Below are 15,346 nucleotides of genomic sequence, written 5' to 3' on the forward strand. Positions count from 1 at the left end.
GCCGGAAATGCCATGGTACATGTTGGGGACAGAGATAATAAGTCTTGGCTGTTGCCCTGGGGGGAGGTCTACTGCAGAAGAGAGACAACTAAACAGACCATTAGCTTTTGATAAAATCAAGATAGTAATGGGGACGATCTCATAGGGTTGTAGCAGGCAGTAAGTGAGTTCGTACACATAAAGCCCTTAAAACAGTGCTGAATATGCACTAGCTATTATTATTATAGGAGAGGCAGGTACTGGGGCTGGGGGTGTGGCTCCCTTGACCGGGCAACCACTGAGTTGAATCCTGAAGAGCATTTAAGTTAGCCAGGATAAACGGAGAAGGGGTGGGGCTGGGGAGACATTCCTGAACTTCCTCCTATGCCCTTGTATGGTGAGATGAATAGTGGCCACCCAAAATATACGTCCATGTCCAACTCTCTGGAACCTGCGAATGTTACTTTATTTGTAAAAAGGTAAAGATCTGCAAATGTAATTAAATTAAGATTCTTATGATCAGATCATCCTGGATTATCTGAGTAGGCCCTAAATCCCGTGACAAATGTCCTTGTAAGAGACAGAAGAGGAGAAGCACACAGAAGAGGAGAAGGCCATGTGAAGATGGAGCCAGAGGTGGGAGTGATGTGGCCATAAGCCAAGGAAGTTAAGGAATGTAGACAGTTACCAGGGGCTGGAAGAGGGAAAGAAGGATTCTCTCCTAGAGTCTCCAGAGGGAGTCTGGCCTGCCAGCACCTTGGTTTCCAAGGTCTCGCCCCCTCAACTGCGAGAGAATAAATCTCCACCTCCACCTCCACCTCCCAGTTTGTGATAATGCATTACAGCAGCCCCAGGAAACAATACCCCTTGTTATTCTGAGCTAATCCCTTGCTAGTGGTGAAGAGGACACAGGCCTAGCTCTCACGGAACATGTGTTCTTGTTGAGGGGACCACATAAAAATGAACAAATACAAAATTTATTTTTAATAGTGGAGTGTTAGGTGCTGTGAAAGTGGAGCACCAGAATTGTATATCCAATCGTCCACTTGCCATCTCTACTTAAATACCGAATGGGCATCTCAAACTTAACTTTCCCCAAATAGAAGTGCCTGGAGGTGCCTTGCAGTGGAAGCTGATTCATCCACACGGTCAGGAAAGGCCTCTGCGAGGAGGTGACACACGCAGGAATGCTGAGGGTGAGCTAAGGCAGTGACTGAACGAGGGCGGTTCAGAGCAAAGTGCTCGTTTTTTGGTTTTGTGTTGTTTTAGGAAGGAAATCAGCCCTTGAGAATGAAGAGAGGAAGAGGATGAAGATACAAGGGGGAGGGGTAACAGAAGGAGTAAGGGTCCCGAGGAGGCAGAAGTGATGTGAGACTAAGGGATCAGGGTCCTCGAAGGGAAAAGCAGGAAGAGAGCGGGGGCTAAACGATGCTGACTCAAAACTCAAACTGTCGGAGTTTGAATCCTGGCTCTGCCACTTATTGGTTACAATATAATAGGAAATCACATTATTTGGATCTTGATATCCTCCACTATAAAATAAGGATGCTAATAGCTCCTACCGCATAGGAATTTGTTCGGAGAATTAAATATGTTAATGTGTGAAGTACTTGGTTCCATGTCTGGCACAGAGCATGCAATCAATGTCATTATTACTATAGAGATCATGAGAAGGGACATCAAGTCTGGAATCAGAATGTGAGCACTGGAAGCAACTACAGAATCATCTGATCTAATTCCTTCACTGTACAAATGAAGAAACTGAGACCCAGAGAGTTTGTATATTGGCCAATTTAAGGAGATAGTTACAGGCAGAGTCAAGACTAGAGCAACTGCTTGAAAGTCTGCGCTTTTTCTAGGTGAGCATCACAGATAGACTTGGGAATCCTAAGAATACAGGTGGTAATTAAATCTGGGAAAATAGACAACATCACTCAGGTAGAACCCAGAGAACGAGTAGAGAACATGGAAAGAAGAAATGGAAAGAAGAGTTAGCAAGGGAGAGTCAGAGTTGGATCAGGGAGGTAAGAGAAGAGCCAGAAAAGAGCAATGATTATAGAAGCCAAGACAGAGATTTCAAAGGGAGAAAATGGTCAACTGAGTCAAGTACTCCAGAGAGTTGAGGAAAGATTATGACTCTGGTGCAAAATGCTAGATTTGAGGTCAGCTTGATTTGAGCACCAGTTCCACAAGACACTAAGCTCTGAAACTTGGTTTTCCTATATGTAAAACCTGCTGACTCCTTTAACAAATTTTAAACTTTTTTTTTTCTTTTGCGGTACGTGGGCCTCTCACTGTTGTGACCTCTCCCGTTACGGAGCACAGGCTCCGGATGCGCAGGCTCAGCGGTCATGGCCCGCGGGCCCAGCCGCTCCGCGGCACGCGGGATCCTCCCGGACCGGGAAATGAACCCGTGTCCCCCGCATCGCCAGGCGGACTCCCAACCACAGCACCACCAGGGAAGCCCCTAAACTTCTAAATCTTGTAAACTTGGCAATGGAGGGAGACTTTTCCATTCGGGGAGGGGTCAGTGGACCTTACTCCAGACCCTGGAATTAACCTTACTCGCTGGGTGTCTCACACTAATGTCTATTACAGCCACAAGCAGCAGACTGGCCTTAGGGGGACAAAACAGGATTTTATAGTTTCTCTCATTGCCATAGTATGACTGAGACAGGTCATAATATTTAAGCAAGATACTACTAAAGATTAGACCCCGAATGCTGAGGCTGATTAAGAATGTCTTTTTTTCTCTTTCTAGGTTCCCTCCCTAGATAAATTCATCTTATCCCATAACTTTCAAATACCATCTCAATGCCCAAGACTCTCAGATTTATATCTCCAGCTCTGACCTCACTTCTGAGCAATTGCCTTTTCTAGATCATTACTTAGATGGCTCATGCTCATCCCAAACTTAACCTTTCCAAAAGGGAATGCTCATCTTCCTACCCCCAATCTTGGTAAATTTATATTCAACCCACTAGCACATTCTCTAGTTTCTATCTCTAGAATATTTTCCAAATCTCTATACTCTACACCCAATACCTTGCTATTCCAAGCTACCACCATCTCTTGCCTCGCCCTCTGCAGTCGTCTGTGACTGGATTTTCTGTTTCTACTTTGGCATCCCCTATAATCTACCCTCAACACAGCAGCCAGATGTTCTGTTATACATAAATCACATGCAACTCTCTTGATTATAAACCTCCAATAGTCTCCCATCACGCTTAGACGAAAACCCAAACCCCATTAGGCCTTGCAGGACTGAGACCCTGCTCACTGTTTGGACTTCTTCTCACTCCACACTTTCGTCCTTCACTGTGCTCCAGCTTAGCCCCTGGTTTTCTTTCTGTTCCTCAAATACACCATACTCATTTGTTTTATTTTATTTTCATTTTCTTTTTTTTTAAACTTAAAAAAAATTATATTAATTTATTTATTTGGCTGCACCGGGTCTTAGTTGCAGCATGCTAACTCTTAGTTGGTGCATGTGGGATCTAGTACCCTGACCAGGGATCGAACCCAGGCCCCCTGCACTGGGAGCACAGAGTCTTAGCCACTGGACCACCAGGGAAGTCCCTCATTTTCTTTTAAAAATATATATAATTTTTATTTGTCAATTATACCTCAATAAAGCTGGGGGAAAATATTTCAGGCTTGGGCAACTTCCCCCAATTAAAAAAACAAAACAAAACAGAGTTTCTTTCCTTGTTAGGAATATACTTGATAATAAAGCATGAACAATTATAAACACATATTTTTTTCCTTTTTTGATAAGAATTTTGTGAAATAAGACATAGAGAACAGACTTGTGGTTGCCAAGGGGGAGGGGGGTGGGGGAGGGATGGATTGGGAGTTTGGGATGAGCAGATGCAAACTATTGTATATAAAATGGATAAACAACAAGGTCCTACTGTATAGCACAGGGAACTATATTCAATATCCTGTGATAAACCATTATGGAAAAAAATATGAAAAAGAATATAAATACATATGTATGTATAACTGAATCACTTGGCTGTATGGTAGAAATGAACGCATTGTAAATCAACTATACTTCAATAAAATAAATTAAAAGAATTTTGGGAAATAAATGTATCACAATCCTTGTGTTTGTATGGCACAAATCTATAGCGGTTCTACAAACAACCAGCATATTTGTGTGTGAAGTAAAATGCTTTGAGCTTCAAGCTATCAATATTAAAGAGTAAATTTCAGGGCTTCCCTGATGGCGCAGTGGTTGAGAGTCCGCCTGCCGATGCAGCGGACACGGGTTCGTACCCTGGTCCGGGAAGATCCCACACGCCGTGGAGCGGCTGGGCCCGTGAGCCATGGCCGCTGGGCCTCCGTGTCTGGAGCCTGTGCTCCGCAGCAGGAGAGGCCACAACAGTGAGAGGCCTGTGTAACGCAAAAAAAAAAAAAAAAAAAAGAGTAAATTTCAACCATATGTTAAGAGAAGAAAATAAATTAGCTTTTTATTCTCTCTAAAGAGGAGGGTGAAAATTTTGATGAGATGATCAAATGGTATGCACTAAACAATATAGACAAAGTTGTCATAAAAGTTTATTAGGCAATTAATTTATAAACATATTATGCTAATTTATATGGGATTTGTGGCATTTCGCTAGCTTTCTATAATATCACACTCATTTCTGACAAACATTAGCTATTCCCTCTGTCTGGAATGCTTTCCCACCCTGCTCCCCTCTCTTCTACCTTCACATGGCTTGTCTCCTCCTTAGCACTGAGGTCCCTATTGCCTGGTATCTTCTAAGAGAGAACTTCCCTGTCCATCCTGGCCAGAGTAGCTCTCCAGTCAGTATCATACCAGTTGGCTTTTGCATCTCATCACTTATCTGGTGATATTTTCTTGTTTATTTTTATGTTTATTGTCTCTTTTCCCTACTGGAGTATAAGTTTCCCAAAAGAGATTTTGTCTGTTTGCTTTACCATTGTGTTCCAGCCCCAGAAAAGCGCATACATGGTAGGCCCTCAATAAATATTGATGAATAAATAAATGATTAAAGGCTCAGGACAGGAGAAAGGAAATAAATCCAGAGAGCCCCATATCATTCAATTATCTGGCTTGTAACTTAGCACCCTCAACCTCAGCTTGTAGCCCAGCACAAAAATGCTTTCCCCTTGCTACTTCAGAGCACCCTCGGGAGTACCCAGACTTGTGGAAATCCAAACCTGAGAGAGACAGAGAAGGAGGAGGAGGGGGAGGGGTGGGGGAGGAGGGGGAAAGGAGAGGGAAGAAATGGAGGGAGAGAGAGAGAGTGGGCCAGCACCCTGGTTTTCTCTCCTGCCTTTCCGTGATACCTCTTAGCTCTAGCTTCACCTGGGGATCTGTCCACCTACCTGGAGGGTTGACATTGAACAGTTGCACCTTCTTGGGTGGAGATTCCACTCTACATCCACAGTAGAGGTTTGGACTGAAGGCAAAGAATAAGCACATCAGAATACATCCTACAAAACATACATACATATTGATAGCATGGAGAGCTACTTCCTGCAAGACGATGATCTCTGTCCTACACAGTTCCCATACTTGTTTTGAGGATCAAATAAAGGACAGTAATCTGGAACATGACACACACGTGTCAGTCAGTTAGCAGAGCGATTGCTCCTGGCAAAATGCCATTTGTGTTACTCATACCATGGGACTAAAGACTGATGTACATGATTCATGGTTATCCTCTCCATCCTAGATGACTTCAGTAACCTGCGTGACTCATTCAACACCCTGTCTCACAGTTCCGTGATGTTATCCCCTCCAGTGCCTCTCACTTCCACTACATATGGTCACACTCTGAATCTTGTCATCACCTCCAAATGATCCCACTTTGGAAACCTTAAGCCCCAAGACCTAAGAATATTTGATGCCCTGCTTACAGTAACCTAAACTTCAAGCTCTATATACACTTACTGCCTTTGTACCTACTTTTCAGCCCCACCAAGACTTCTTCAAATCTTTTCTCCTGATCTCTTAGCCCCCTAATTAATGCAATAGCCATTTTTCTTCTTTCTGTTCTCGATGGGAAAAGTGTTTCTCTCTGTCCTGTCCCAGGTAATCTCTCCACCTGGACTCCGGACTCCAGCCCCACCCCCATGCCCTGTTTCATCAATTATTTACCCTCTCCTCTAGGTCTTTCAACTTATCCTCTCTTGGCTTTTTTCCCTCAGCACATAGACATGATCATATCTCTTCTAACAACTACCAAAAACAAATCTTAGGTTACATGATCTGATATTCTCCATATCTAGAATTCTCTTTCTCCTTCCTTTCATGGTCAAGTCTTTCTTACCCTACTTACTCTGCACCCCTCTGTAACCTGATGTCTGTCCCCACCACTCTTCTGAAACTGCTCCAGACCTGGCCCCAGCGACCTAACAGGCTATGGTCACATTTCACTTCTTATCTAACTTGGCGTCAACTCTAGAAAGCTGTTCCCCCTTCTGCTTCTGTGCTTCCATGATACCACGCTCAGTGGTGTTCCTCTTCCCCCTCTAGCTGCTCCTTCTAAGTCTCCTAACAGGTTTATTTTCCTTTCTCTTTGGTAAATGTGGATTCACCCTCCACCCTGCTCCTTTCCCACTGCTGGCATATCTCTCTCTAAGCAATTTTATCATCACCTGTGACTTAGATGACTGTTTATATATACTAAAGTCATACATTCTTGGAGCCTCCAACCTATGGCCAACTGCCTCCTAGACGTTCCTGTTTTTATGGTCTGTAGGCACCTCAACTTAAGATGTCCCAAACTGAATTGATCATCTTTCCCATTTCCAAAACTGACTTTGTTCTACATTCACTATTCGTGTATATGGTTACAACCGTCCATCCAGAGACTCAGGCCAGATGCACCAGAGAAGCCAGCTTACTCCTCACCCCCAGACTCCTCTGGCTCGCAATCCTCTTGACTTGGCCCCCTATCTCTCCAATCCATCCATTCATCTCTCTTTCTCTGACACTGCTGAACTTAGACATTTGGCTCCCTTTTCTGGATCATCTCAGTAATTTCCAGACTGTTCTTCCTGCTGGCCTCCATCTCCCTCCTCCAGTCTAAAGATCTGATATTACTTTTTTTCCCTTGTCATTGTTATTCATTTATGGCTTTTTTTTCCTTTAGTGTCTTTTTCAAACTAAAAAGGAATATACTCTTATTGTAAAATAGCCAATAGTTCATAAGGCTGTAAAGAAAAAGTTAGTTACCCCGATCCAATCCTCAAATCTTATTCCCAATACACTTTTCTTTCTAAAAATATAATTTTATTAAACATGCTGTACTTCTTCTACTTTAAGAGGCACTTCCCCCGACACACACACACATTTGAACATCTCTGAAATCAAACTGTATCATATAGTCAATAGTGTCTTAGATTTGGTTAAATTCATTATTGCTCCGCAAAGTGCTATTTTGACTTGTTAATATGGGTCATGATTCCAAACCAGCAATTACCTCCAGGATAATCTTTCTAAAGTACAAATCTGGTCGGGTCACTACCCTCCCAAAAATTCTTCAAAGACTCCACTCCCCACCCCACCTCCACTCCCCAGGTCCTTCCTCTTCTGACTCCCTCCTACTTTTGCAAGTCTTGTTTCTAGCACATCCTCACACATCCTCTTCCTTCAAGCCAGGTAGATCTGTTTGCAGTTAGCTCCCCAGATAGACTCTGCTGAGCCAGATCTTGCTGCTTTTGCACCAATGTTTCCTCTGCCTCTTCCTCACATCCTCTACTCCAAGTTGCCTCTTATTGGAAAATTGTCCCAATCCCCCCAACTGAGTCTAGGCTCTTCCTTTATGTGCTGCTTCTCAATTTTTCCAGCGTCTGATGCACTTAATGCACAAGTTTAAGCCATTTCTCTTGTTTGTTGCTCCCAGTAAATAGTGAGCTCTCAAGCATGTGTTCTTTGTACCCACTTCCAGCACTGCCAGGGCAACACAGGTGCCCCATAAATATTTCTGAAGATGAGGAACTTATACATGAGAGAAGCATAAAAATGTTCCCTGAGATAAGGTGAAGAGCATTCTAATTGACTATCACCTTAACCTGAGACAAGAGAGAGAAAAAGGAAGAGAGAAGATCTGGACACCAAACCACCTGGGCATCCAGAAAGCTAAAGCAATGGTTTTTTTTTTTTCTTCCCTTTCCCCGTTTTCTACTCCTCCAGACCTGCTAATTCCACCCTCAACTAAAGATAATCTGACTTCAACAACCATGACTTTGATGACCCCTTCCTTTCTTTCTAGTCCTAAGTGCTTCAAGTTCAAACCTCTATGTCATCACCCCCTCTTGCCACAAGTCCCCTATTTTGTAACCAGAGTTTTGGAAAGTACCAAAGGGGGATTCTTTCCACTTGCCACTCTTCAGTGCCCCCCTGAGTTTTCTGTTTGGACTCCCTCCTGCCCCAGTTGTGGACACACCTGGCAAGTTCCATAAGCCTCCATCAGGAAAAAACAAAAAACCACACAGACACACACAAAAGGAAGCTGAAGTTTAACACAAAACCTTTATTTTTAATAACTATTCTAGAGGCTTGACATTAAGGTAGAGACCTCAGTGGAAAACACTTACCCCCTCTTAACCCAGTATTGGGTTTGGATTCAAGAAAATGCTGAAAATAGAAAACAATGTTTCCCAGTTCTTCTTTCTGACCTAAATAATTTAAAGCCAAGGATTGCAATTCATTCATGGAAAAGTACCAGGGTATGTTGGAGACGTAAAACAAAGCTCAGTTAATGTGGCCTACGCGGCATCAGTAAAGCTGGCCCACGCTAACACATGTTGACAACTGTGCGGCCAACATACTTTCAATACCCTCCCTCAGCAAAAAGAACAGGGACACATGAAACAATTAGAAATAGTAGAGCAAAAGAAGAAAGAGTGGAAAGATGAGGGGAGTACAGGAAGGAAGACTGGCATTGACAGGGCAGGAGAAAATACGAAATATTCCCCAAAATAAACATATTTGCTGTCACAGTTGGGGCTGAAGATAAACAACCAGTTACAATGGAAAGAAATAAGAAGACAGCTAAAGAAAAGAATGGGAGAGGTCGTGGAGTCAGATAGGTAAGTAGATAAAACACGGAAAGTATTTTTGGCATGTAACTAGGACTGATAAAGAAACAGGATAAGACCAGAAGGATTATTACAGAAAGGGCAGGATCAACATGTGGACAAGTGAAATGTAGGGGGAAAGCAGCTATTAGGAAACGTGCTGTGATTCTACTGTCCCGAAGAGGCCAATGTTTTGAAACTAGAGTTTTTCAAGCTCTAGTCTACAAATGGACGTGGAATTAGGAAGTTCTCGGCAGGCCCCGCAGTGGAGAACGAGAGTCAAGCAGACATTCCAGTGTTGGGAGCAGCAGGGTCAAATCAAGGAGCCTGTAATGCTTAACATTCTGAAGGTATAGAGGAAACCTCACATTCGGAGGGAAAGACTTCACCACTTAAGCTAACACAAAAGAGACTGTACAAATCTCTTCTGTTCATAAATTTTGGACTAGATAAAAACAAAGGCACCAAATACCTTAACTGTCGAGACGTAATTCCTCTTCATCTCAGTCACTAGGGAATTCAGCATCAAATTAGATTTTTCCGGCACCTTAACGTGAGACTGTCAGGAAGGAAAAAAGGCCTTCCTTTTCCCTCTAACCAACCTGTAATCCTCAGAGTGATTTCTCTTTTCGGTACAGACTTCGGTGTATTTACATCCCTAGGAGCCGGTGTCCGGAGGAGCCGCCCCGGCTGTATCCCCAGATCAAGATAGGCTTGTTTTGAATGCAAAATGAGTTTTCCCCGACCTCGATACTGCCTCAGGGTATCTGAAATTAATAGCCTACATCGTTAATAAAGGTATGTTTTGGAGAGACAGCAAGATGCTGGTTAATTTGCACCTTCTTCCTCACCCAGCGGCTTCAGCCGTGACTAACGAAGCTAAAGGAGAGGGCAAGAACAGGTCTATTGTTTTCGTTTCCTACGTGGCCGAAACCCAAAGGAGCGGCTGGTCGCCTACCTGCCTTCCATTCCCCTGCACGGGAGCGGCTGCGCGACCTGCCGAGCTGTACGTTGCCGGCTCCGGCTAGCTGGCGACCTCACCTACGGCGCTCTTCCGGGCTCGGACCAGCCTGACTCATCTGGGATGGGTGGCAGGGGTGGGGGAGACCTCAGAGGGAGGAGGGACAGGAGGAGGCGGGCCGGGCCCTTCCCCCAGAGCCGGGGAGGAGGCGTCGCCAGGGCGCAGGTGAAACCGACTCCGGCCTATCCCGGGAACTTTCGCAGCGGGGACTCGCTGCGCGAGGCGCGCATCGCGCAGGGGCGGCCTGGGAGCCGCCCTCTCCCACCCTGGGCTGCGCGCGGGGCTCAGCACCGGGGCCTCTCCCCGGGGACCCGCGGCCCTCTTGGCACGTTCTGGGGCTGCAAGCAGGCCGTGGCTGATGGAGGCGGGTGGCGCCGCCCCGGGCACAGGTGACAGACGCCAGGCCAGGGTTTCTGTTGGCGGGGGAGAGCGCAGGGAGGACGAGACGCAGACACCTCGGGGCCAGGGGACGACGGGGCAGCGATGGCCCGAGAGTTGAGCCAGGAGGCACTACTGGACTTTCTGTGCCAGGCCGGGGGCCGAGTGACCAACGCCGCCTTGCTGAGCCACTTCAAGAGCTTCCTCCGAGACCCCGATACGCCCCCCAGCCAGCACCAGCGCCGCCGCGAGCTTTTCAAGGGCTTCGTCAACTCGGTGGCCGCAGTGCGCCAGGACCCCGACGGCACCAAGTACGTGGTGCTCAAGAGGAGGTACAGGGACCTTTTGGGGGAGGAGGGGCTGCAGCGACCCAGAGACCCGCCCGCGGCCGCCGCCCCTGCAGGGGGAGCTGCGCCCAGCTTCCCGCTCCTCGCGCGCAGGGGGGAGCCGCCGCCGCCGCCGCTGCCGCCGCCGCAGCAACCCCGGCGGCGGCGGCGGCGCGAGAAGGAGCTAGAGGAGGAGCAAGCAGGTGCCGCAGGCCCGGCCGCCGAGGCAGGCTGCAATGGACTCCCGGCCAGCGGGGCCCGGGAGGCGGCCCGGAGAGGCGGCCGGCGGAGGGGCAGCTCCGGCCACAGGGCGCCGGTGCCCGCAGCCGCCCAGGACGGAGCGAGGTGCGTGGCGGCCGAGACGCAGGGCCGCCGCTGCTGGGAATGCCTCCAGAACGGCCTGGGGGGACTCCCGGGCGAGCCGCTGCTCCGCTCACTCCCCGACGCCCCCACCGGCACCGCCAGCGCCTGGGAGAAGCCTGCGCCGGCCCCGCCTGCCCAGGACGACAGCGGGGCTCCCAGGCCGCAGCGGGAAGGTGCGCCCGCGGAGCCCCCGCCGGTGTGCGCCGCACCCCGCTCTCCTCCCACAACCGTCGAGGCTGCTGGGAGCGGGGCTTCCCCACCTGCTCTCCTGTCCTGCCCCACTCCCCCCGGAGAGCCGCCCGAGCTGGTGATCCCGGGCTCTCTGCATTATTCGACCCTGCAGAAGCAGCAGCAGCGCACTCGAGAGTGGGTGGCCAGACACCCCCAGATACCCGAGGCCCGAAACCAGGGTCCCATCCGAGCCTGGTCGATGCTGCCAGACAACTTCCCCCAGCTGCCCTCGGAGCCGGGCTTCTGGGTCCCGGTATCTAAGCCAGCACCACCCGACCTCCCTCCTCCCCCTCATTCTCTCTTTCCCGCTGTTTCGGAATCCTGGCTCGGGGAGTCTCCATTGGCAGTCTTTCGTAGCATTCGTTGTCAGCTGTCCCTACAAGATCTGGAGGACTTTGTGGACCAGGAGAGCCACGGCAGCGAGGAGAGCAGCAGTGGACCCAAAGAGTCCCCTGGGGGTTCTGAAGAAGGGCTGCACCTTGCCCCGGGAGCCTCAGATGGGAGAAGGCTCAGGAATCCAGCTGGGGCCCCTTCTCCAAAGGAGGGCTGCCCCAGCGGGAGCCTTCAGGGCCTCAGGAACATAGAGGATGGTCACCCTTCTCAGCCCGTCCCAATAGGAGCTGGTGGCCTTGCAGGCCACCCTCAGCCTTTGCCCTGGCCTGTCCCCAAATTAAGGAGATCCCTAAGGAGGAGCTCTAGGGCAGAGAGAGCCAAATTGTCCTCCTCGGATGAGGAGTGCCTTGAGGAGGATTTGCTGAAAAGGAGCCGGCACCCTCCCCGGTCCAGGAAACCCTCGAAGGTGGGAGCAATGTCCAGCCCAAGGGTGGATGCCGCTTTGACACCAAAACCTGCAGACATTAAGGCTACTGTTGTTGAGTGTGGTCATCCACACAGCTCATGGGCCCCTGGAGGGGAGAGGCCTGCAGCCTTGATCCCCCTCAGATCTTCCGAGCACAAGTCATCCCTGGTCCCCCTTGATGCCAGGGAGCATGAATGGATTGTGAAGCTTGCCAGTGGCTCTTGGATTCAGGTGTTGACTTTGTTCTGGGAGGACCCCCAGCTGGCTTTGCACAAAGACTTTTTGACCGGGTACACTGCCTTGCACTGGATAGCCAAACACGGTGACCTCAGGGTCCTTCAGGACTTGGTCTCAGGCGCACAGAAAGCAGGGATTGCTCTTGATGTAAATGTGAAGTCCAGTTGTGGGTATACCCCGCTGCACCTTGCAGCCATTCATGGCCACCAGGGGATCATCAAATTGCTGGTGCAAAGGTTGGCGTCTCGTGTGAACGTCCGGGACAGCAGTGGGAAGAAGCCTTGGCAGTATCTGACCAGTAATACCTCTGGGGAAATATGGCAGCTACTGGAAGCCCCACGGGGCAAGCCCATTTTTTCCACCTATCCCTTGGTTCGAAGCTCTTCCCCCACCAGGAAGGCCAAGAGCCGGGAAATATCTAGAAATGTCACTCGAAAGACTTCCTTTGCTGCACTGCTCAAAAGTCAGCACAGCAAATGGAAGTCAGCCAACCAGTATGAGAAATTCCCCAGTCTAAGGGAAAGAGAAGAGTATAGTGACTGAGGGGAGCCCCTCTCTCCAACATGGCCTCCATACCCCCATCCTTGAGCTCTTCAGTGAGAGAATCCAGGGGGAATGGAAAAATTGCTGAGGAATTGGTCGACAGGCCAAGTGAGATGGCCTACCTAGTGTTTACCTCCCTGGATTCTGCGTCAGCACATCCTGGGCCTCAGAGGTCGTCCAAGCTTTCTGACGGCTCAAGTCCTCGGGCCAGTGAACGTAGACAAGGAGCAGAGTCAGGTGCTTAGAACCCGGCTGTTCTTCTCCTTCCCTTGCCATCACAGATCTGGGCACAGCAGGCCACACTATTCTCCCAAGCAGCTACCCCAGGCCTTGGCTAGAGAGGAAACAGATGTCTAACAAGAAGAGAGGCAATTCAAGGAACTGATGAAGCTCAAACAAGATCCTCTCTCTGGCTAGGAGCTCTCTGGCTTCCATTCATTTGGAGAACAAATCTTGGCTAAGAGTGGAAAACACCAGGTTTGAAATCAGATGGCTCCTCTTCTTTCCCTTTTTTTTTTTTTGGCATTCAAATCTGTGCAGTAAAATTATTACTGGAGAGTAGAAGTTGCTTTAAGAGATTCCTCTGCCCCATCGTCAGGTCTTTCTTTGAATGCAACCTTTGGTAGCCAGCACAAGAAATGATTAATGCCTCGTTTCAGAGAAGCAGTTGGGTAAGATCCAGTTGTGACTGACATTCAGACCCTGCTTTTTAAGAAAAACATCAACCTGAGGGGAACTTTCCAAATGTAAAAACTGTATGGCTCATTTGCATAGTGACTGAAACCATCTTTTATGGAAACTCCCTGTGTAACAAACAGCAGAATTAGCATCAGTAGTTTTCAGTAGGTTTGAATGGCCAATGTTCATACTCATGAAAAGTGAGAAATGATTTTGTTCTGGGGATGCAGTAAGGGTTATGAGGTGAATGCCTCCCCACCAGGAACTTTCTAAGCTGCTAAATATAATTTTATTTGCACTAAACATTTTGCCAATTAAGATTAAATATTAGGTTTGAAGTGCTGTAGCTCTAACAGGAAGTGGTCCTTTTATTTGCTCGTGGTGGGACTGATCTCTGTGGGTCCATGGAATGAGAGAATGGCTAGTTTATAAACTGCAGTAGAAAATCAAGATTTCAGAATGTAAATTCAAAGAGGGCTGAAAGATGAAGTGTCTAAGAGGAAATAGTTAATTTTTTATGGAAATGTTCTCATGCGCTGTGGCAATGATGTTGTATTTTAAAGTATTTTTGTGTTTCTTCTGGCTATTTTCCCCCATTAAAATATCAACAGATCTTTATAATTTATTGTACTTACGCTGATGATTGTTAACTTTCTGCCTTACAAAACTGTGACTCAGTATCAAATATTTTTGTTTCTTTGTAGTTTTACTTTATAATTTTGCTGAAATAACTATATCTGTTCTATTAGAAAACAAACAAAAAATAGGCAGAATAAATAAATTTAAGGGTTGCTTTTCTCCAAAAAGACCTATACAAGGGATGAAACTTTGGCAAATCACATCAAGGAAAAAAAGCTACAAGTACAGACAGCAGGTGTATGGTTAGGAGAGATGAAATTTTTAAACATAAAAGATAAACATTTATGTGAATACCCTAGTACAGGCGGTGATCTCCCGGGGGGGGGGGGGGGGGAAGAAATTAAAAATGTCAACTTCTTTTAAAAGCCAAAGAATGTTTTTACTTTACCATACTGTTATCACAATGTCAATTCATTCAACAAATATTTTCCTTAGTGCTGTGGGATTGATAAAGGTGAATGGGACATGACTTCTCCCCTCTTGAACTCAAAATCTAACAAGACTTGTTGTTGACTGATGTATACCATACCTTACTCCCAAGATGTCTTTTAAAGCTGCATTGTACTAGGTATAAGCTTTTAAAATGAGGCAAAGGAAAAAAAAGGTACCAGGAATGAGGACAAAACAACTGCAATACAAGAAAAAAAATTTTTTGCAGAGTGTCATAAGTACAAAGTTAAGTGCTCCAGAGGATTTCGGAGGAGAGAGTCCTCTGGGCTAAGAAAATCTGGGCCGGCTACTGGGAGGCCAGGCATCTTTAGGTGAATGATCTTGGCTTTCCACAGAAACCAGCTTTGTTGGTTCTACCACATTCTTGCCTTTGGCTTCAGTGTGTGATTTCATAGCACAACATTGGCTGATTGCTCAATGGTTAGGACACAGTCTTGGGTTCCATGTTCATTCTTATGAGGATCCATCAGGTTCGTCTGTCCTTTGTCCCCACATCGTACCTATGACTGTGGTCAACCTTCTTACGTGGTCAACATGTATTTGGGGAGGGGGTGGGGCAGAAGAGGGTGTTGAGAGCAGAGTACAGCACAGACCTGGTGGAGTCACCCTTTTGCTCATGTCATAAAGCACAGACCAGGA

At 47.3% G+C, this 15,346-nt stretch overlaps 2 protein-coding genes across 6 annotated transcripts in view; one reads left to right on the top strand and one right to left on the bottom strand.

Moving 5' to 3' along the window:
- The window catches only part of SEPTIN11 (septin 11), a 124,301-nt gene extending 114,223 nt beyond the window's left edge, over nucleotides 1–10,078 (bottom strand). For 4 of the 5 annotated variants that reach the window (XM_060012314.1, XM_060012313.1, XM_060012311.1 and 1 more), the window contains exons 1-2: nucleotides 5,924–6,104; nucleotides 5,341–5,414 (exon numbers count right to left, since the gene is read on the bottom strand). In XM_060012314.1, the coding sequence (XP_059868297.1) occupies nucleotides 5,341–5,414; nucleotides 5,924–6,104 (255 nt within the window). Of the gene's footprint in view, nucleotides 1–5,340; nucleotides 5,415–5,923; nucleotides 6,105–10,000 lie in introns of those variants that run through there. The other variant, XM_060012316.1, reaches the window with a different exon arrangement.
- Nucleotides 10,079–10,222: 144 nt separating this feature from the next.
- Nucleotides 10,223–14,566, top strand: SOWAHB (sosondowah ankyrin repeat domain family member B). The gene has a single exon (XM_060012324.1). It carries the CDS (start codon nucleotides 10,547–10,549, stop codon nucleotides 12,938–12,940), a length of 2,394 nt encoding a protein of 797 aa, XP_059868307.1. The 5' UTR covers nucleotides 10,223–10,546; the 3' UTR covers nucleotides 12,941–14,566.
- The last annotated feature ends 780 nt before the right edge of the window (nucleotides 14,567–15,346 follow it).

This window comes from Delphinus delphis, chromosome 5, assembly GCF_949987515.2.
Source record: "Delphinus delphis chromosome 5, mDelDel1.2, whole genome shotgun sequence".
Taxonomy (NCBI): domain Eukaryota; kingdom Metazoa; phylum Chordata; class Mammalia; order Artiodactyla; family Delphinidae; genus Delphinus; species Delphinus delphis.